General features: G+C 40.4%; 1 protein-coding gene across 10 annotated transcripts in view; it reads right to left on the bottom strand.

Annotated features, from left to right (window-relative positions):
* The window catches only part of fcho2 (FCH and mu domain containing endocytic adaptor 2), a 145763-nt gene that overhangs the window by 94130 nt on the left and 30596 nt on the right, over nt 1-21037 (bottom strand). For 9 of the 10 annotated variants that reach the window (XR_013547098.1, XM_078396593.1, XM_078396590.1 and 6 more), the window contains exons 3-8: nt 12475-12549; nt 12200-12341; nt 8764-8916; nt 7165-7269; nt 5193-5291; nt 280-376 (exon numbers count right to left, since the gene is read on the bottom strand). Coding sequence is in view for 9 of the 10 variants with exons in the window: in XM_078396593.1 (XP_078252719.1) it covers nt 280-376; nt 5193-5291; nt 7165-7269; nt 8764-8916; nt 12200-12341; nt 12475-12549 (671 nt within the window). In the remaining variant the exon portion in view is untranslated. Of the gene's footprint in view, nt 1-279; nt 377-5192; nt 5292-6843; nt 6983-7164; nt 7270-8763; nt 8917-12199; nt 12342-12474; nt 12550-21037 lie in introns of those variants that run through there. The other variant, XM_078396598.1, reaches the window with a different exon arrangement.

Raw genomic sequence — 21037 nt, 5'->3', positions numbered from 1 at the left:
GACCCTTGGACTATCTTTCATTGGACTTTATCTTGCACTAAACATTATTCCCTTTATTGTGTATCTGTACACTGGGGAAGCTCAAATGTAATCATATACAGTATTTCCGTTAACTGGATAGCATGCAACAAAAAAGCTTTTCACTGGACCTTGGTACACATGACAATAAACTAAACTAAGATGAATACACCAACATTTTTAGAGAAATTACACAATTGTATGAAGTTTCATCTACTCAGCAGAAATACCTCATTAGCATTCAAAAGAGTGCATGCTTACCAGGTCTGTCTTTACCAGTGCCTTTTGTTTCAGCAAACCTCTGTATCAAACTTTCAACTGTAGTATTCTCAATATTTTGCACTAACTCCTCATGTACCTAAAAATCAAGAACAGTTTGTTTCAGCAAACCTCTGTATCAAACTTTCAACTGTAGTATTCTGTAGTAAACTGTAGTAAATGGATAGATGAAATATATATTTTTTAAATCGACTTTATTTACTGTAAGTGAAAGTTGTAGAATGCCTGCAGTCAATAAACATTCAACAGGATATCTCCAAAGTCTCTCTAAAGGATTTGAGAGTTAAAAATCCCCATAATAAAATCCAAGATAGAAATTTAAGGTACAATATTGGAATAAAATAAAAAAATCATTGCATATAGATGATACGATTTTACAACTATAAAAGATTGATAGATTAGACCTCCATTCCCATGAGAATTTAATATGAAACATCATGACTCAATTCTTGCTTTTCCTTTGCTCCTCTCTTCCTTCTGTGAAGTGACCTGCTTGTATATTGGCATTAAGGTAGATTATGCTTGACAAAATTAGCAAGCTTTCTTGAGGGAGTTGACAATTATATGTACTTTCTAGAGTGCTGGTACCTGAGCATTGAGATAACTTCAAGTAAGACATCAAGTCAAATTTACAGCTTTACAACTTTGTACATCGTTCAATAAATTTGGTTGGAAACTAAGAAGTGTTTGTACCTATTAGACCATATATGCAGAAGTGGGGTGATATTGTGCAGGATTGATATTAGGATCCAGCTATTTCTGAGACCAAAGTGGGAGCAGCAGAAGAATTAGTGAAAGCAGTCCAACAGCTACAGATCAAGTTAAACACCATTAGAACTGGGTAGATAAACTCAACATTAAACAATATGAATCACTTCACAAGAATGGAAAAATACATAACATGCATGAAATAAAGCAGAACAAAAGTAAAAACTCTTAACAGGCAAAGCATAATGTATTAAGACAGACAGTACAGCAAAGGAGCAGCCCTTCAGACCACAATGTCTGTGCCAAACATGCCAAATTAACCTAATCCCTTCTGCCTGTACATGGGCCATATCCCTCCAGTACCTGCATATTCATTAGCCTATTTAAATTGTCTTAAATGCCACTATCGTAACTGCTTCCACCACCACTGCACCAGCAGCATTGTCCAGCACCTAAAAATCCCCGTATGAAAAAATTGCCTCACACGCCCCTTTAAATTTTTGCCCCTGAACTTAAACTTATGCTGTCTAACATTTGATACTTACACCATGAGAAAAATGTTCTGTTTATCCTATCTATGCCCCACATAATTTTATAAACTTCTCTTAAGTCTCCCCTTCAACCTCCACGCTCCAGAGGAAATAATCTAAGTTTGTTCGAATTCTCCTTATAGCTAATACTCTCTAATCCAGACAACATCCAGGTGAACCTCTTCCCCGTCCTCATCAAAATCTCCACACCTTCTCTGCAATGTGGCAAGCAGAACACCATGGCATACTCCAAATGTGACCTAAACAGTTTTTACTTAATGTCTCAACTCATAAAGACATGCTGCCATGCACCATCTTTACCATCCCCATCTACTTGTGCTCACAATACTCCAAATGCACCATAATCAAAGTTTTGCAACGGTGAATAGATATAGAAAATTTAACTACAGAGCAGCAAGTACAAAAAAAAATAGAATTAATGAAGCAAAATATTGAACTGGAGTCAGAGGATGTCATAATCAAATTGTTCAGTTCTGTAGTCAGACTATCCCTTGACCAGACTGGATATGATATTCAAGAATGGGTAATTTCTGCAAACAGTATAAAGAAGAGCCACAAGGCTCTGATGTTTCCATGTTCTATATTTCTTCACTGCACAGAAGGTCATTGGGCTCATTAAGTCAACCCCATCTCAGAGAGGGAAGAAACTGATGTACCCAGAGGAAACTCAAGTGGTCACAGGGAAAACGTGCAAATACACGCTCTCAGCATTGGAGGTCAAGATTGAACTTGTGTCACTGGAATTGAGATGCAGCAGTTCTACAAGCTGCACTACTGCGCTACCCTCAGCACTTGATTAATTACTGGTTGCTACAGATAGCTCTGAATTAAATTGTCATTATCTATTTGAATCAATACTTTAACCAGATGTAAATTAAAACACATTTGGGCTGATATCATGCCATTTAATGTAATTTCTGAAAAAACTAACACACCTGTATAAAATTCCTTTTAAAATTTTGATTTAACACACTCAATATTAATATTATTAAACCCATAAATACTACTATCCAATTAGTCTCCCAAGGAAACACATTTGTATAGTGACTTGGTTCTTCCCAAATCTTTGCTTACAATGTTGGGTGGATACATACTACGAGCGAATGATATCTTAATTATCTGCGTAGGAAAATAACTGCAGATGCTGGTAAAATCGAAGGTATTACAAAATGCTGGAGTAACTCAGCGGGTCAGGCAGCATCTCAGGAGAGAAGGAATGGGTGACGTTTCGGGTCAAGACCTTTCTTCAGACTGATGTCAGTGGAGGGGGCGGGACAAAGATTGGATGGAGTTGGAGACAGGAAGACAGTGGGAGAACTGGGAAGGGGAGGGGAAAGAGGAACTATCGGAAGTTACAGAAATCAATGTTCATACTGCTGGGGTGTAAGCTGCCCAAGCGAAATATGAGATGCTGTTCCTTCAATTTGGTGTGGGCCTCACTATGACAATGGAGTAGGCCCATGACAGAAAAGTCAGACTGGGAGTGGGAGGGGGAATTGAAGTACTGAGCCACTGGGGAGGTCACGTTGGTTAAGGTGGACTAAGCGAAGGTGTTGAGCAAAACGATCGCCAAGCCTGCGTTTGGTCTTGCCAATGTAGAGACGTTGTCATCTGGAACGGCGGATACAATAGATGAGGTTGGAGGAGGTGCAGGTGAACCTCTGCCTCACCTGGAAAAACTGTTTGGGTCCTTGGATGGAGTCGAGGGGGGAGGTAAAGGGACAGATATTGCATCTCCTGCGGTTGCAGGAGAATGTACATAGAAACATAGAAAATAGGTGCAGGAGTAGGCCATTCGGCCCTTCGAGCCTGCACCGCCATTCAATATGATCATGGCTGATCATCCAGCTCAGTAGCCTGTACCTGCCTTCTCCCCATACCCCCTGATCCCTTTAGCAAAAAGGGCCACATCTAACTCCCTCTTAAATATAGCCAATGAACTGGCCTCAACTACCTTCTGTGGCAGAGAATTCCACAGACTCACCACTCTCTGTGTGAAGAAATGTTTTCTCATCTCGGTCCTAAAAGACTTCCCCCTTATCCTTAAGCTGTGACCCCTGGTTCTGGACTCCCCCAACATCGGGAACAATCTTCCCGCATCTAGCCTCTCCAACCCCTTAAGAATTTTATATGTTTCTATAAGATCCCCCCTCAGTCTTCTAAATTCCAGCGAGTACAAGCCCAGTCTATCCAGTCTTTCCTCATATGAAAGTCCCGCCATCCCAGGGATCAATCTGGTGAACCTTCTCTGTACTCCCTCTAAGGCAAGAACGTCTTTCCTCAGGTTAGGAGACCAAAACTGCACAGAATACTCCAGTTGCGGTCTCACCAAGGCCCTGTATAACTGCAGCAGAACCTCCCTGCTCCTAAACTCAAATCCTCTTGCTATGAATGCCAACATACCATTCGCTTTCTTCACTGCCTGCTGCACCTGCATGCTTGCTTTCAATGACTGGTGCACCATGACACCCAGGTCACGTTGCATCTCCCCTTCTCCCAATCGGTCACCATTCAGGTAATACTCTGCTTTCCTGTTCTTGCCGCCAAAGTGGATAACCTCACATTTATCCACATTATATTGCATGTGCCATGCATTTGCCCACTCGCCTAATCTATCCAAGTCACTCTGCAGCCTCCTAGCATCCTCCTCGCAGCTAACACTGCCACCCAGCTTCGTGTCATCCGCAAACTTAGAGATGTTGCATTCAATTCCCTCGTCCAAATCATTAATATACACTGTAAATAACTGGGGTCCCAGCACTGAGCCTTGCGGCACCCCACTAGTCACTGCCTGCCATTCCGAAAAGGACCCGTTTATTCCTACTCTTTGCTTCCTGTCCGCCAACCAATTTTCTATCCACCTCAACACTGAACCCTCAATACCGTGTGCTTTAAATTTGTACACCAATCTCCTATGTGGGACCTTGTCGAAGGCCTTCTGAAAGTCCAGATATAACACACTAGTTACATCCTCGAAAAATTCTATAAGATTCGTCAGACATGATTTGCCTTTGGTAAATCCATGCTGACTTTGTCCGATGATTTCACCACTTTCCAAATGTGATGCTATCACATCTTTAATAACTGACTCTAGCATTTTCCCCACTACCGATGTTAGGCTAACTGGTCTATAATTCCCCGTTTTCTCTCTCCCTCCCTTTTTAAAAAGTGGGGTTACATTAGCTACCCTCCAGTCCTCAGGAACTACTCCAGAATCTAAAGAGTTTTGAAAAATTATCACTAATGCATCCACTATTTCTGAGGCTACTTCCTTAAGCACTCTGGGATGCAGCCTATCTGGCCCTGGGGAGGGGGTGGTTTGGGTGGGAAGGGACGAATGGACCAGGGAGTTATGGAGGGAACGGTCTCTGTGGAAAGCAGAAAGGGGAGGAGATGGGAAGATGTGGCCAGTAGTGGGATCCCGTTGGTAGTGACGGAAATGTTGGAGGATAATTTGTTGTATTTGTTGTAATTATCTGCAATTGTTACTGTACAAAAGCACAATTTATAAATGGTTTATTAGACAGAATGTAAATCAAATAGATTTTTCGTGTTTCAAACTTTCAGGTCATGTAATATTTAAAGCTTGGGATTATTTAAAAAAATGTTCTTAACTCATTTTCAGTAGTAACCTACCTGACCAATCTGTATATGAGTTTCTTCTATAGATTGTGTGAAGCAACTCAATATTTCTTTCATGTGCTTAAGATGAGCTTCTTCAATTTCCTGAAATTTCTGGTGTGAATAAATGCAACAATGTTAAAACTTAATTCCATTCTCACAATTCCAAGTGCATTAAAGGACAACAAATGTACGAAAAGCAGCAATAAAAAAATAAATTAAGCAACATCAAATAACACTGCATTTTGACATTTAATTTGACCGTGCCAGAGATCCTGTGATTACAGATTGATTGCAAAAAAAAAGTTTGCAAGTAAAAACGCATTTGCTCTAAATCATATTGATGAACAAGCACTATTGGCAATGATCCAGAAACCTTGGAGGTAAGCATTAAAGAGCCAGTAGTTGAGATACAATTATTTATCTTAACTGCTCTTTGAACATGGGGTCTTATGTTTTATTTACATTCTATATACAGCAACCAAATGATATGGCAATCAACTATTTGTGAATGGTAGGACATGGATAGGTGATAGGAGGTGATATTGTAGTGACTGGTAACTACGGATATTCTTATGAGCTTTAAAGTGTGATACGGTCCAATATTAAAAATATTCAGCACAGCATTTCAAAATAACAAGCAATAGTATAAAGAGCAAAAATTGAATTCATGATGCAGATAAAAAATATCAATTCATGATGCAGATTACTGCAGACAAATGCAAGGATTTTTTAGTTAAACAGAAAGTACCATCACTTACCAACGTCTATCCTCACTATTTTCTCAACCTCTTACATACCTTCTAAAAGCCCGTATGTATGCTTCAGAAAAATAAAAAAAAGATTTTATCCTGGCAACCATTCACACGGTCCCTTTACGGGCGACATTCCTTCCATATTGGTAAGTCTCTAAAATGATCATTCCAACACCAATGATCCATGTTTAAAAAACAAATTTAAGGTTATGCTGGTTCTTGAAACTAGGACATCACTTTTTAACCTGAAGGCACTATGTAATTCCCATAGAAAATTATGTCTTGTACTGAACATCAGACTGCTTGAGTACTGAAATTTCTGCATTAAATAAACTTTAATTTACCATATAATTGCAAAACCAAAATGTTGATTTGTGGAGAAAATGGAAAAGATTACTCTTTTGCAATAGTGGCCACCACAAGTACCACGTATGTTTAGATTCAAGCCTTTTCCCATCCAAATAAGAACATCCACATTGCATATTGTTTTCTTGCTCTTCCTGCATTAAAGCACTCTCCCTTATTTCTTTCTATCCAATGTTCATCAAATGCAAATTTGATCAGGTGACTCTGCATTTGTCATTCTTGCTGCATTTTTCCACAGACATTGTTCATCTCACCTCTTCAAATACCTACTCAGCTTATGCTATTCTTTGTAAAATGCATCTTACCAGGACTCATCTTCAGTTCATGCATTTGGTATAGGAGGCTTGCACAAGGTTTTCAGTATTGCAGCTAGATTAGCAGTAACCTGGATTTCTAAACTGCTTTTATTCCATCAATGATTTAGTGAAATTAGTAGCTATAGATTTCAAAACAAAATGATTTAAACTAATTGCCATTTATTATGTCATAAACCAAGCTCACAATTACGTGGATCAATATAATTCAGTAATGTATATGAAATGTACCATTATCTTGTCTGAAGAGCAGTTGGATATACCCATTTATGTATCTTCCTTCACTTTATTAATCTTGCAGCTAAATCATTATATGAAAAATGTTCTGCTTGATAAGCACCGGACACAAAAACCTCATCATTCATCATTTTTTTTACCTGACAGACAGAAAATCGTCGATCATGCATGCAATTTTTTGTTATACGCCTGCAGTACACATTCATAATAATAATGCTGTTTATATTTACGTACATGAACACATACAGGTGGGAAAAAGGAACACTATGCCCGAACCACCTAAAATGTACCAATTATCAGTCATCAAATACATACCCTTGCGGTTTCTGTCATTTTTTGTTCAAAATCTGTTCTGGCCACTGCATATTTTTCCACATATAATTTATAGGTTTCTGTAGCTTTTTTAGATTTGACAATTGCCTAAACAGAAGACAAAATTCCAAACAAAATTTGATGTACTATTTTGATCAGAACAGGGCATTATTTCCATAAGGAGTACAGAGAACCATAGACTGTGAAATACCATATGTCAAATCAGATCTTTTTTTTAAAAACAACAATTAGCCCATTTTAAAAAGAGTCTGTTTAGTTAACTGCATTATATAATACTTTTTTTAAATTTTCAGACAGATGATTTCTTTCTATCAGGGTTTATTTACACTGTAAAAGGATCGATTGTAATCATGTATTGTCTTTCTGCTGACTGGTTAGCATGCAACAAAAGCTTTTCACTGTACCTCGGTACACATGACAATAAACTGAACTGAACTGAACTATCTCTAGATCCTGCATTTGGTACAGACTGGTCTACATACCAATCTGGTATCATCTGGTACACAGAAAGCTTTCAATATTGTAAATAAATTATCTGTCATCTTTAAATCACAACCTTTCCTTTTCCTCCCTGAAAATATGTGACATATATTTAAGCTCCATGCAAGATTGGTGGTGACATAAATAGTGAGGAGGATAGTCTCAAATTCCAGAATGATGTTGATCAGCTGGTTAATGTTACAGCGTAAAGGCAGAGGGAATTTAACCCTGATAAGTGCAGAGTGCTGCATTTTAGGAGGTCAATTAAGAGTAGGATGTATACTGTGAAAAGTATGACCTCCGAGAGTATCGAGGAACAGAAGGACCTTGGTATACGTCCAATATCCCAGCACAGCTAAATAGGATATTAAAGAGGGCATGGAGGATACTGACCTTATTTAATTAGAGCACAGTATATAAAATCAGGTAAGTTATGGTATAGCTTTCTAAAAAAAATTGGTAAGAGTGCATTTGGAATATTGTGTGCAGCTTTGTTCTGTAGTGAGTGCAACGGAGATTTACAACAAATTTACCTGGGATAGAGAGTCTCAGTTATAAGGAGAGACTGGATTGGCTAAGTTTGCTTCCCTTTGTGTAGTGAAGGCTGATGGGAGACCTAATAGAGGCATACAACTCAGGGGATCCTTTAGCGTTTGATTTTCAATTATATGGAGTAACTAGAGGAGATGGTTAAATGTACCGGCTAAAATTTGAACAATATGGTTATTGTTATCAGTTCTGTGTCTCGGCTTTGTCTCAATTACATCGTTCCTGCCTCAGCTTGTTGGGCAATATAATATGTTAGCCATGGTACTAGCTCAAGTAGTCATAATTCATTAGCAAGTTATTACACTTGGTGCCACAACATGGCTGCGCCTGCAAGTGTAAATATGCAAAACGAATCTTACTGTGCAGTTGCACATAACAAATAAACCACCAAATTGCCGGATGATTTACAATACTAATAAAAGCAAATATATTCATTTACACACGTTTATAGAAATCAGTCCTTTGACATTTCAACTCAGGAATTCCAGTTCAGCAGGAGAAAATTTGGGTTAATAATTTAAATTTGAAAGCTAAATAGGTTTAAAAACAAACCTTTTCTATTTCTTTCTGTGTTGCTCCTTCCTTTTTTAACCTTTCGTACTCTAAACATTTGGCACTGTAATTTTCCTTAGATTTTTGCAATGTTTGAGTAATACTCTGAATATTCTGTACAGCATCCAAAGTGCTTGAAACCTCTTCCTTTGTCTATAATTGAAAAGAAATGATTAACCACATCTTGAAACAGCAGTGACTCAACAAAATATAATTCATGAACCCTTTCTAACTGCAGTCTTCAATTAAGTTTCACTGAAGAGTTTCAACCAGAAAAATTGGTTGAGAGACTTTTAATCACTAACCGATATGTTTCTGTGTACTTTAGAATAATTTAATAATCAAATTAAGAACACAAGTCAGCATGGAGCAGTTCCAAGGTCGTAGAATACTAGAATTGTGGTTTTGTGAGATCAAACAAGGCATCTTTCCTCAACTTGTCACCAGTGAAGGTCATGTATATGGTACATTAGATGGACTGGATTCACACTTAATTGGAGAACAAGCTTCAGGAGGAGTGAAACCGTTGAGGTGACTTTTCCTCAATGTAGTTATTTCAATTGGATTTGTCTCCCTTCTTGTAAATGTGGCCATCTTCATCATTTCCAAGGTCTCCTGGCATGTACCTCTTTTCCCTGATGTGGTGGGCGAGGCCGTGAATTTGTGACTCATGTAGCTCTCCTATGAGTTTTAGAACTTTAGCAATGGCACTATCTGTTCCCCAATGTTTTTCTGTTGATATATGGCCTTATCAACTTGTCAGTCTGGGTGGTAGAGAGATTGGACTGGACACTAATGAGAAGAACAGATTCACTGTTGGTGTTCTGCAACATGCTTTTTCCAATGGGTGCGAGATACTTCTCTACATAAGATAAATACTCCATTGCTTGTGACTTTCAGCAGGCTGGACATTTGATATTTGGACGATTGACCGTTTAGAAAATACAAAAAGTTTGCACATATCATGATTATCAGTTAGCTGCTGCATATCCTGTGTGTTCTCATACCACCACAATCGGCTCATGGGTTTTCTATATAACCCTGTTCTTCAAATGACTGTGGAGGCATTTATTTTTCCTTTGAGATATGGGAGTTTCCAGTTCAAAGGTGTCTTCCATGTACAGTTAATTGGCTCCTGCATTGGTTCATTAATTTCATCAAACTTTAATTTTTGTTAAGCATTCATCCTATAAATTAGCTCCAGCTGGAAGCTTGGATGTGAGGTTCAGCGTTGTTAGTTTATGAATAATGTTAAGGCAGCTGTGCCTGCATTGAGATTAATCTGTTGAAAACGTTGATTATGATCACAGCATGACCATGGTGACATTTTAGAAGTTCAGGACTGTAATGTGGATCAAAAACAGCAATGATTCTAACACCAAACCCTATACATTAATTTCCATGATTAGAAATAAAACATAATCAAAGACAGCGAAGGCACTGAATTCCAACTACCACGCAATTGGAATGTAGCCTGAGGAATATTATCAAGCAAAAAGTTGTACCAATTTAAAACTTATATTTGGAACCAAAACTATCCTTGTTGCGCTTATACCTGCAAGAAACTGGAAAATGCCAAAGATTATTTTATTTTGAAATCTTAAAATGTAATTTCCAGCCACATGCAGATTGTTCCATTTTTAGTTAGATAATACACTCCTTAGGCTACATACTCAAATGTAATAATTTACAATGTCTATTTAGTAGTATCTTTCACATCTGAACTTCACCGTATTTCTTTTGGTCAGCCTGAAAGATGACCTTGTTGATTGACTTTTTTGCAAGCTAAAAGAATTAATCACTTTATTTTTAATTTAATATTGCAGAGAAACAGCCATCAGCCATTCTCTTAAATAATAAAGGAAATCTGTAGAGCTTCATGTTCTCCTCAGGTTACGGAAATGTTCCACTCCTGAGAATTCTTCATAACCCGAACAATTCGCAAGTTGGAAATGTGGTCGCCTGGGCCAACCAAGGGCAAGGTGTAGTTAAAACCAGGATGTTCAACTCAACCATTCAGATACAGATGCTACAAACATTGACGAAGATGCCTGCAGCCCCGCATCAGCCGCCAAATCCATCCCCATAATCTCCCAAACGCTTTCTCTTATGTACAAGCTGCACATAAATCAAAGCCCGGGGAGGTTCAAAATGTAAATTGAGCAGGAAACGGTTCTAATTATATACCTCTGTAATAGAGCCATTAGATACATAAATATTCTCTTTCTTTGCTGCACGGTTTTCTGACATTGAAAAATATACTAACACCAGGCATCTTATATTCCATTGAGTTTTGTTCAAGTCTGTTATATTCTCAAACAATTCAATATAATTTATTATGCAAATCTATTTCTTTTGAAATCAATGATGAATATTTCTGTTTCTCTGTGTCTAGTTGCATTCCATGTTAATTGGAGACTAAACATTTCAAATCTCATATGTCAGAAACTAAATCTCATGTTAAAGTGAATTTCCACCTGGCAGGCCATGGTAATGGTAATCCTCAACGATAGGGACCTCTCTGCTTCAACTTCTTGATATCAAGGGTGGCTTTGTGATATCTTAGGTAACTTGCAAGGCCAGGTATATTTGGGCAGGACAAGGGTGATTATTGTCCGGAAAGCATTATTGTCTGAAGACGGGTCTCGGCCCGAAACGTCACCCATTCCTTCTCGCCCGAGATGATGCCTGACCCACTGAGTTACTCCAGCATTTTGTGTCTACCATTGTCCTGAAAGCAATAGGTTGGATAAGGGTGAGGTGCAGTGACCTTGCACAGCCTTCGCTGGAAATAAGAATGCAGGTGCAATGCGCTATTAAGGTGGTACATTCTATGTTGCCCTTCATAGGAAGGTTCAACTGTAGGAGCAGGGATGTCATGCTGCAATTGGTGAGATTGCACCTTGAGTATTATGTGTATTTTGATCTCCTTATCTGAGGATGTTCCTGCCATGGAGTGAATTTAGCAGAGGTTAATCAGAATGATTCCTGCCTTTTCTGAGAGGTGGCTCCAAAGATATTATATTACACTCTTACTGCTCATCAAAACCTGATAAACAGGTAACTTGTTAGTTGATGGGATGCTGCTGGTATAAACTGGCTTGAGTTTGGACACCCAGCAAACACTGCACTTCAAAACTTATTCAAAATTTGAAGTATAAAGCATTTGCATTACGGAGCACTATATAAACAGCAATATTTATTAGTTTAAGTGCAGACAAATGATTGATCTAATTACATTTTCAACATTGAAATATATGGATGATTGATTTGAATAGATGCCAAAAATTACTGCAAAAATTATGATTACTGTGATTCTTTTCAGGTTGGATACTAAATTAGACATATATATTTATTGATGAAAATATTGTTTCTAAATTTCTATCCAGAAACATTTTGCGATAATGGATACCTAATTTACCAAATATCTTCTTACCTTTTTATGTGCCTTGGTCTGTTCATCTCCATATTTCTGTACTTCTTTAATTAATTCTTGTAGTTTTCGTACAAGATCTAAATGGCTACTGGCTAGTTTCTCCGTTGACAACTTTAAAACATCCCATACTGGTGCAAATGTTCTAAAGGAATACATATTGTAAAGTAATAAAACATGGTGGAAGCAGAAGACTGGAAATTGAATCAAAAAAGATAATTTCAAAATATCTAACTCTACATCATTTTAAAATGTCACTATACATCTGAGAGACTTACCCCAACTGACTGTTATTGCTTGTTGTTTTGGCTAATTTGGTCATGGACCTTGAATAAGTATCTTCTATTGTGACGCTGTTTGGGGAATAAAAACCCAATGTAATGTTTCTTCAAATATAAAATATCTTATCACATCTCATCGAAAATAATCTCTTGACCACTACTATGACTTGATTTTCATAATCTAAATTTTAATTAATTTTACATTTTTGTTATTAAATCTTAACATTTTTTTCACGAATGTGCTTTTATATTTTACTTGTTTCTACTCCTTTTAAACATTTAATAACAAAAATGTTTACATTTACACGTTAAAGCACTGAAATTTGAAAATAGAATTTAGGTAGAGGGAATGTGCCAAGGGCACAGGACTAAAGTTTGTTGCCAGTAACAATAATTGGATTGGCATTACCCAATGTGACACAGGAGAAATTTGGTGTATAAAATCATTTGAGTAGTCACATATCTGTGGTTGTGACTAATACAACTGATTGGATGTAAATGAGGTGTTCATGAGGGAAGCGATTTTAGAACATTGGGGATCTTTTCAAGCAATGGTTTGGGGAGAGATAGATCAACCATGATTGAATGGTGGAGTAGACGATGGGTCGAATGGCCTCATTCTACTCCTATTCCTTATGAGTAGTATTTCTCCATACGAGGTTGTGTTTTGAACTAGAAGAATGGAATATGTGTAAGAAGGAACAGTAGATGCTGGTTTAAACGAAGATAGACACATAAAGCTGGAGTAACAGTACTAAGTGGAAACATTTGAATTATGCACTTTAATAAGATAAACATTTATTTTAAATAGTGAGAAACTGTTAAGAATCTGGATGCAAGGTTCATATGGTGTTTTTTTATCATTAGCATTTCAGGTAAAGACTTGGTACATCACGGTATGAGTTGATCATGAGACCAAAACTCTAGATTCTTGGATAATGAGGAAGACAGCAAACATAATGAAAAATCTTACAGTAGTGAATTCCTCATATTATGGAATCCACATTGGCACTTTGGCCTTCATCAGTCAGAGTATTGTGAAAAGAAGTTAGGAAGTTATGTTGCAGTTGTATAAGACGTTGGTGAGACCGCATTTAGAATATTGTGTTCAGATCTGGGCATCATGTTATAGGAAAGATATTATCAAGCTTGAAAAGGTTCTGAAAAGATTTACGAGAATGTTGCAAGGATTAGAGGGTGTGAGTTATAGAGAGAGGTTCAGTAGGCTGGGTCTCTATTTCATGGAGCATACGAGGATGAGGGGAGATCTTATAGAGGTACACAAAAGCATGAAAGGAATAGATCGGGTAGATGCACGGAGTCTTTTACCCAGAGTAGGGGAATCGAGGACCAGAGGACATAGGTTCAAGGTGATGAGGAAAAGATTTAATAGGAATCCGAGGGGTAACTTTTTCACACAGAGGGTGGTGGGGGAATGGAACAAGCTGCCAGAGGAAGGTAGTTGAGGCTGGGACTATCGTTAAAGAAACAGTTGGACAGGTACATGGATAGGACAGGTTTGGAGGGTTATGGACCAAGCGCAGGCAGGTGGGACTAGGGTAGCTGGACATTGTTGGCCGGTGTGGGCGAGTTGGGCCGAAGGGCCTGTTTCCACACTGCATCACTCTATGAATGAATGAATAAGTTTATTGGCTAAGTATGCAGATACAAGGAATGTGCCTTGGTGCTCCGCTCACAAATGACAACACAAACATACAGTTAACAATTAAGAATAAAGCATAAACACATCAAAACAATAAGGACACACCATTACGGTCTAAATATGTGGGTGAAAATAAACCAGAGCAAAAAAGAGACTACAGACTTTGGTTATTGAGTAGAACTATCACTCGTGGAAAAAAGCTGTTTTAATGTCTGGCTAAGGCTGCTTTGACAGTCCGGAGTCGCCTTCCAGAGGGAAGTGCTTCGAAGATTTTCTGGCCAGGGTGAGAGGGGTCAGAGATGATCTTGCTCGCAGTGTCCAGTTCGTCAATAGGGGGGAAGGTTGCAGCCAGTGTACAGATGGGAAGTGACACAGCTGGCGTCCTGGTGCCATCGCAACAACCTGGAGCTCAATACTCTCAAGACAGTGGAACTAATTGTGACTCTATGACCTTAAAATCCACAGTTTAAATTTTTTTTTTTAATGGGATTTAAGGGGAAAGGATTTTCATACAACGAGGGTGGTTAATATCTGGAACTCTCTGCCAGAGCTGGTAGTGTAAGATACAATCACTCTATTTAAGCGACATTTAGATTTAAATAGGTAAGGCACGATAGGATACGGACCCAAAGTGGACAGACGGGATTTGTGTAGATGTGGTGAGCTGATGGGCTTGTTTCCATGCTGTATAACTCTCTATGATCAGGGAGGAAGAATAGTCACCCTCAATCTAGGGGAACCTTCTCAGATTAAGACACAACATTTTTCAAACCAGAATCAGGCTAAATACAATATGTCAATAGGAAAAAATAAACTTGCAAACAAAATACATGAAAACGAAATGTGCATTAATATCAATCCGAAAAAATGTCCTATTAGCATGTAAATGGTAAGCATTTCGTAAGAGGTGGGTAACCACTATATTTCAGTATTAACCAAGGGAGAGTATACTGGCAAAATAACAAAGGAGATTGTGAATACGTGAAAATTGCTAGCATCAGAATTTCTTGTAACCACTAATGTTTCATGTCAGAAAATCAACAGTTCTTCTAGGTGAGACAGAGGTTCACATGCACATCTTCTAACCTCATCTACTGCATCTGGTGTTCCTGATATGGCCTCCTTTACATCAGCGAGACTAAGCAAAGACTCGGTGAATGTTTCGCCGAACACTTGTCCCTTCTCTGGCTTCACAATTTGCAAACCTTCTATCCTCATCTCACAACTTTTGTCTTTTCGTTTCTGGCCTTTGACCAACCATCTGCAATATCAACCCCCCCCCCCCCCTGTATCATTTGCCAGGCTTCGTCTTCTCCGCCTCTTTTCCAGCTTTCTTCCCCAACCCCCTCCACCACAATCAATCTAAAGGAGGGTCCCGGCCTAACAACGTGACCTATTCCTTTTCTCCAGAGGTGCTGCCTGACCCGCTGAGATACTCCACCATTTTGTGTCTATCTTCGGTATAAACCAGCATCTGCAGTTCCTTCCTACATGTCATCTATCCATGTTCTCTGGAGTTGAACCTGATCCATTGAGTTACTCCAGCACTTTGCGTCTTTTTTTGGAAACTGGGATCAGCAGTTCCTTTTTTTCTGCAATCAACAGATGCTGTTGTTTTAAGTACAGTACTTAACATTTACCACTAGGTGGCAATAAGACGAATGGAATCAGTGAGGTAGAGCAGACCTTTGGTAAAGATGAGTAATTTTTACTACAATACAATACAATATATCTTTATTGTCATTGTACCCAGGGGTACAACGAGATTGGGAATGCGCCTCCCATACGATGCAATAATTTAAGTAATTAACAGCAACCCAACGAAACGAAACAGTTGTAACAGTTTTGGACAGGGTAAAGTGCAAGTTGATCTATGCGTTGTGGCCATCCGGCTCAGCAGGACCGGTTCATAGCAGCTATGGCCCTGGGGATGAAGCTGTTCCTGAGTCTGGAGGTGCGGGCGTAGAAGGCCTTGTATCGTCTGCCCGATGGAAGGAGTTCGAACAGACTGTTGCAGGGGTGTGAAGTGTCTTTGTGGATGCTGGTGGCTTTTCTGAGGCATCGTGTGTTGTAGATGCCCTCCAAGTCTGGTAGCTGTGTTCCGATGGCCCTCTGAGCTCTATGGACTACCCGCTGTAGAGCTTTCCTTTCTGCCTCTGTGCAGCTGAGGTACCACACAGGGATGCCATGTGTTAGGATGCTCTCTATGGTGCAGCGGTAGAAGGTCGTCAGCAGCTGTTGGGGTAGACCAGACTTTTTCAGTGTTCTTAAGTAGAACAGTCTTTGTTGTGCCTTCTTGACCAGCGCAGCAGTGTTATTGGACCATGTTAGGTCCTCCGAAATGTGAGTGCCCAGAAACTTGAAGCTGGACACTCTCTCCACACTGTCCCCGTTGATAGAGATCGGGGCATATTCCCCGTTATGTGACCTACGGAAGTTGATGATCAGCTCCTTGGTCTTGGTGGTATTTAGGGACAGGTTGTTATCCGAGCACCAGTCCGCCAGGTTCTGCACCTCCGCTCTATAGTTTGTTTCATCCCCGTTGGTGATAAGCCCGATCACCGTTGTGTCGTCTGCAAACTTGACAATGGTGTTGGTGTCGAATGCAGGAACACAGTCGTGTGTGAAGAGGGAGTAGAGCATGGGGCTCAGAACACAGCCCTGTGGTGTGCCGGTACTCAGGGTGATAGTGGAGGACAGGTGCGGGCCCATTCTCACTGCCTGCGGTCGTTCCAGCAGGAAGTCCAGGATCCAGTCACATAATGACGAGCTGAGGCCTAGCTGGTGGAGTTTGGTGATGAGCTTTTTTTTAAAATTTTTTTTTTTTAATCAAAAATATTTATTCAAATATTAAAATAATATATACAATACAATAAAACCAAAACAGAACCCACCACCAGAATATTATACAAACAAATATACCTATTGAAACTATTATACAATTATATTACAATCCCCATCCAGGATACATCCAATCCCCCGTGGTGCCCAGCGGTCCCGGAAATCCTCCAGGGTGCCCGTGGACAGCGCGTTGGTGATGAGCTTGGTGGGGATGACCGTGTTGAAGGCGGAGCTATAGTCTATGAATAGCATCCTCACGTACGTGCCCTGTCTCTCTAGGTGAGTCAGGACAGTGTGAAGAGCCAGAGAGATGGCGTCCTCTGTGGATCTATTTGCCCTGTATGCAAATTGATATGGGTCCAGTGAGTCAGGGATGCTGGATTTGATGTGCGAGAGGACCAGCCTCTCAAAGCACTTCATGACTATCGGCGTTAGGGCAACCGGGCGGTAGTCGTTCAGGTTGGAGATCTTTGTTTTTTTCGGCACCGGAACTATGATAGCCGACTTCAGGCACTTGGGGACCGTAGCTAGAGATAATGACAGGTTAAAGATCCTGGTGAATACCTCAGCCAGCTGTTCAGCACAGTCCTTCAGTACCCTTCCTTGAACTCCATCCGGTCCTGCAGCCTTGCGTGGGTTGACCCTTTGCAGAGCGCGTTGTACCTCCTGTGTGTTCAGTTGCAAGACCTGTCCCACCGCCTCGGCTGGGGTTCTTTCACTCAAGGTGGTTTTGCCAGTTTCAAAGCGGGCAAAGAAGGTGTTAAGCTCGTTGGTCAGTGCCATATCGCTGTGAGAGCAGGCAGGGCTGCTCTTGTAGCCAGTGATGTCAACTAGTTCCACAAACGGATTATTCATAACAGGAGAAACAAAACTATCCAAGAAATTCAAACGGGGAGGATTGAAAAAGAGACTGATTTATAACGAGTAATTCAATGTCAAATTAAGTAGGAAGACTCGAAAGAAGAAAAGAACGATTGAGGCACAAAATTAATGCCTGTATGTAGGCAGCATGCTGTATACGAGATTCTAAATGGATATTTAAAAAGCGTACATACAGAAAATAAGTTACTGACCAGGATGGAACGTGAAACTTACAAATTACAACTGTTCTTTGTTTTTCGCAAATTATAAGTAGTTAGCTACCTGGACATACTGAGGTGATGTAATGAGAACGTAAACAGGTAAATTATACAGCCATAATTTGACATCACAAATTAAGCAATACTGTGAGATGTCCACTAAGCAATATATTTTAGATTATAAACTTGTAAATTAATGCATGTAAACTGCAAATGTCTCATCAATTAGATACGTGCATCATTGTCAAAATAATGACAAACTTAATTCAAAATTTTGCAACCTTGTACAGGTGACGCAAGTGTTACAGAGAAACTGCGTTCCTAGGAAAACCATCTATATTGTGATTTTCCATAATAAGACCTCTTTTCCTATTGAATCCCATGTTATAAGTGGAGATGCATTCCTTCATGGGATGTTTTTCCCTCCTATTACGCCATTTTATCAGCAATGATAAAGTGACACACTGCCGTTATTTAACACATGAGGCCAATATTAGACTCAGGAGATAGACAAGGCTAATAAATGAGGAAAGGGTTAGGATGTGGGCATATCAGGGAAAGGGTTGGGATTTGAGAATCAGGGTTCATGGGAAAAATATGGTGTTGAAGTAGTTCAGGGGGTAACAGGTCAAAGTGTGATGACTTTGGGAAAGTGGAGGAAGGACAAAAGATTACTTTATGCAGCCCGTGTAAGAGCTAGTCACGGCTACCGTGGCTTCCCACAATGCAGTGCATCGGAGAAAGCACCTCACAGATGTAGAATGCAGTAATACCGCACTCTGAAATGTCTGTGCACGTGTCCTAGGACTGGAGAGGGAGTGGAAAAGGATGGTGATCGGCTGCGATCACCATCCCATTCAAATTTGTTTCCTTTGCTTTCTGTGTTTATTTATTTATATTTTTCCCCACAAGTTCCATAAGAGCGAATTTATTCTGTATCTTAAATTTTTGGGTAGTGATTTGTGAATTTCTGTTGCCCAAACTGTTGTTATACAGGGGTTGCCTGTATTTGATCTATCATAGATTAAGTCAATGAAGGGCTTTTACATCCAAACGCAAAGATTCTGAATGGTATTTCAGAGAGTCGTAGAAATCAGCACTTTTAGCCCAGCAGGTCAGCACAGACATCAGTCACCCATTTGCACTTACGTATCAAATTCCAGTCCCACAATCACATTTTCCTCTACTCTGACCTTAGTGCATCTTTCATTTCTTTCAGTCTACCAATGGTGGACGTGCCTTTCGTTTTCTAGGTTCATAAACCTCACAACTACTTTTTAAAGCCTACTTTATAAGCAAACCTTTCAATCACCCCTCCGATGAGCGTCACTTTACTTATTAAAAATGGTATACAAAAGTAAGTTTTTATTGATGCGTTTCCTTTCCAAACAAAGTGATAACTGCCTCAGAAGATAAGACAAGAAATTAGAAAATTCCGCGTTCATTTACACCATAATTCCAATCAAATTCATAGAAAATTGAACATAGAACAATACAGCAAAGGAACAGGCCCTCAGCCCACGGTGTCTGTGCCGAACATGATGCCAAGACCAAATCTTATCAGCCTGCGCATAATCCATATCTCTCCATTCCCTGTATACTTATCCAAAAGTTCATCTCCTAACTCTTGGAGGTCGGATTTAACACCCCTGACTGCAACTGGGTCCACCACTTTCTGACCCACAGGCAGCAATCAATATGGATAGCTGACAAAACATCCTTCACAATAATTCTCAATACTAGTGCCCCATAAACCTGCGTCCTCTGCCCCTTACTATACTCCCTCGTTTTGCAGATACCACTGTAGTGGGCCAGAACTCAAACAATGACGAGATGGAATACAGGAAGGAGACAAAGAGCTTAGTGGCTTGGAGTCAAGACAACAACCTCAAGAGTCAAGAGAGTCAAGTGTTTAATTGGCATATGTACTGAAATGCAACAATGAAAGTCTTACATGCAGCAGCACAAGAATTCAGAATTACCTTTATTTGTCATCCAAAAAAACAAGTCTTTTGGACGAGATTTCGTCACCCACAGTCCAACAATAAGAGCAATAAAATAAGCAAATTACACAACCTCAACCAACACAAAACACAAAGAAACATCCATCACAGTGAGTCTCCTCCAGTCACCTCCTCACTGTGATGGAAAGCCAGAATGTCTTTCCCCTTCCCCTGCCGTCTTCTCCCGCGGTCAGGCTGTTGAACTTGCCACGTTCCAGACCGCGCCAGACGGTGAAAGGTCTGCAGCGGGCCGACCCCAGCCCCACGATCCGGTGCGGGCGAAGACGCTGCCGCTGCACGTCGGGGCGGTCGTGGCTCCTGACATTGAAGCCCCCGCCGAGCAGAGAAAAGTCCCGCGGCCTATTTCAGGCCGCGCCGGACCGTGAAATGTCCACGGCGGGCCGACACAAGCACCGCGGTCCGGGGCGGGTGAACACACTGCCGCTGCCGGAGCTCCCGATGTCGGCATCCACGCGGCACGAGCCGAAGCCTCCGAATGCGAGTCGCAGCCGCTCCCGCAGCCTCCGAAGACAGCCGGCTCCGCAGATGGTAAGTCCGGTCCGCGGACTCTGCGAACCAGAGCCCAGGTGGTCCCGGGTGGAGGCTGCCAGCTCCAGGAGTTTGGCCGATGGTAGGCCGCAGCAGGAACGGAGACCCGACCCAGAAAACAAAGGTCGCGTCTCCGTTCGGAAGGGACAAATTTACAATTTTACAGTCCCCCCCCCCCCCCCCCCCAACACACGGTACACAACCACAAAAAAACACGACATCACGTTTACAATTAAGACAAAAAACCCATCAAAAACACAAAGACAAACGGACCGCAGGTAAGCCGCAGCTGTTAGGGCAGCACCGCCATTTTGGGTATATAAACAGGTTTGTAAACACAGTTGACACAAAATACTGGAGTAACTCAGCGGGACAAGGAGTTACTCTCCTTCTCTGGGGAGAAGGAATGGGTGACGTTTCGGGTT

Source organism: Rhinoraja longicauda, chromosome 3 (assembly GCF_053455715.1).
Source record: "Rhinoraja longicauda isolate Sanriku21f chromosome 3, sRhiLon1.1, whole genome shotgun sequence".
Lineage (NCBI taxonomy): Eukaryota > Metazoa > Chordata > Chondrichthyes > Rajiformes > Arhynchobatidae > Rhinoraja > Rhinoraja longicauda.
This window is presented reverse-complemented; position numbering and strand designations above follow the sequence as displayed.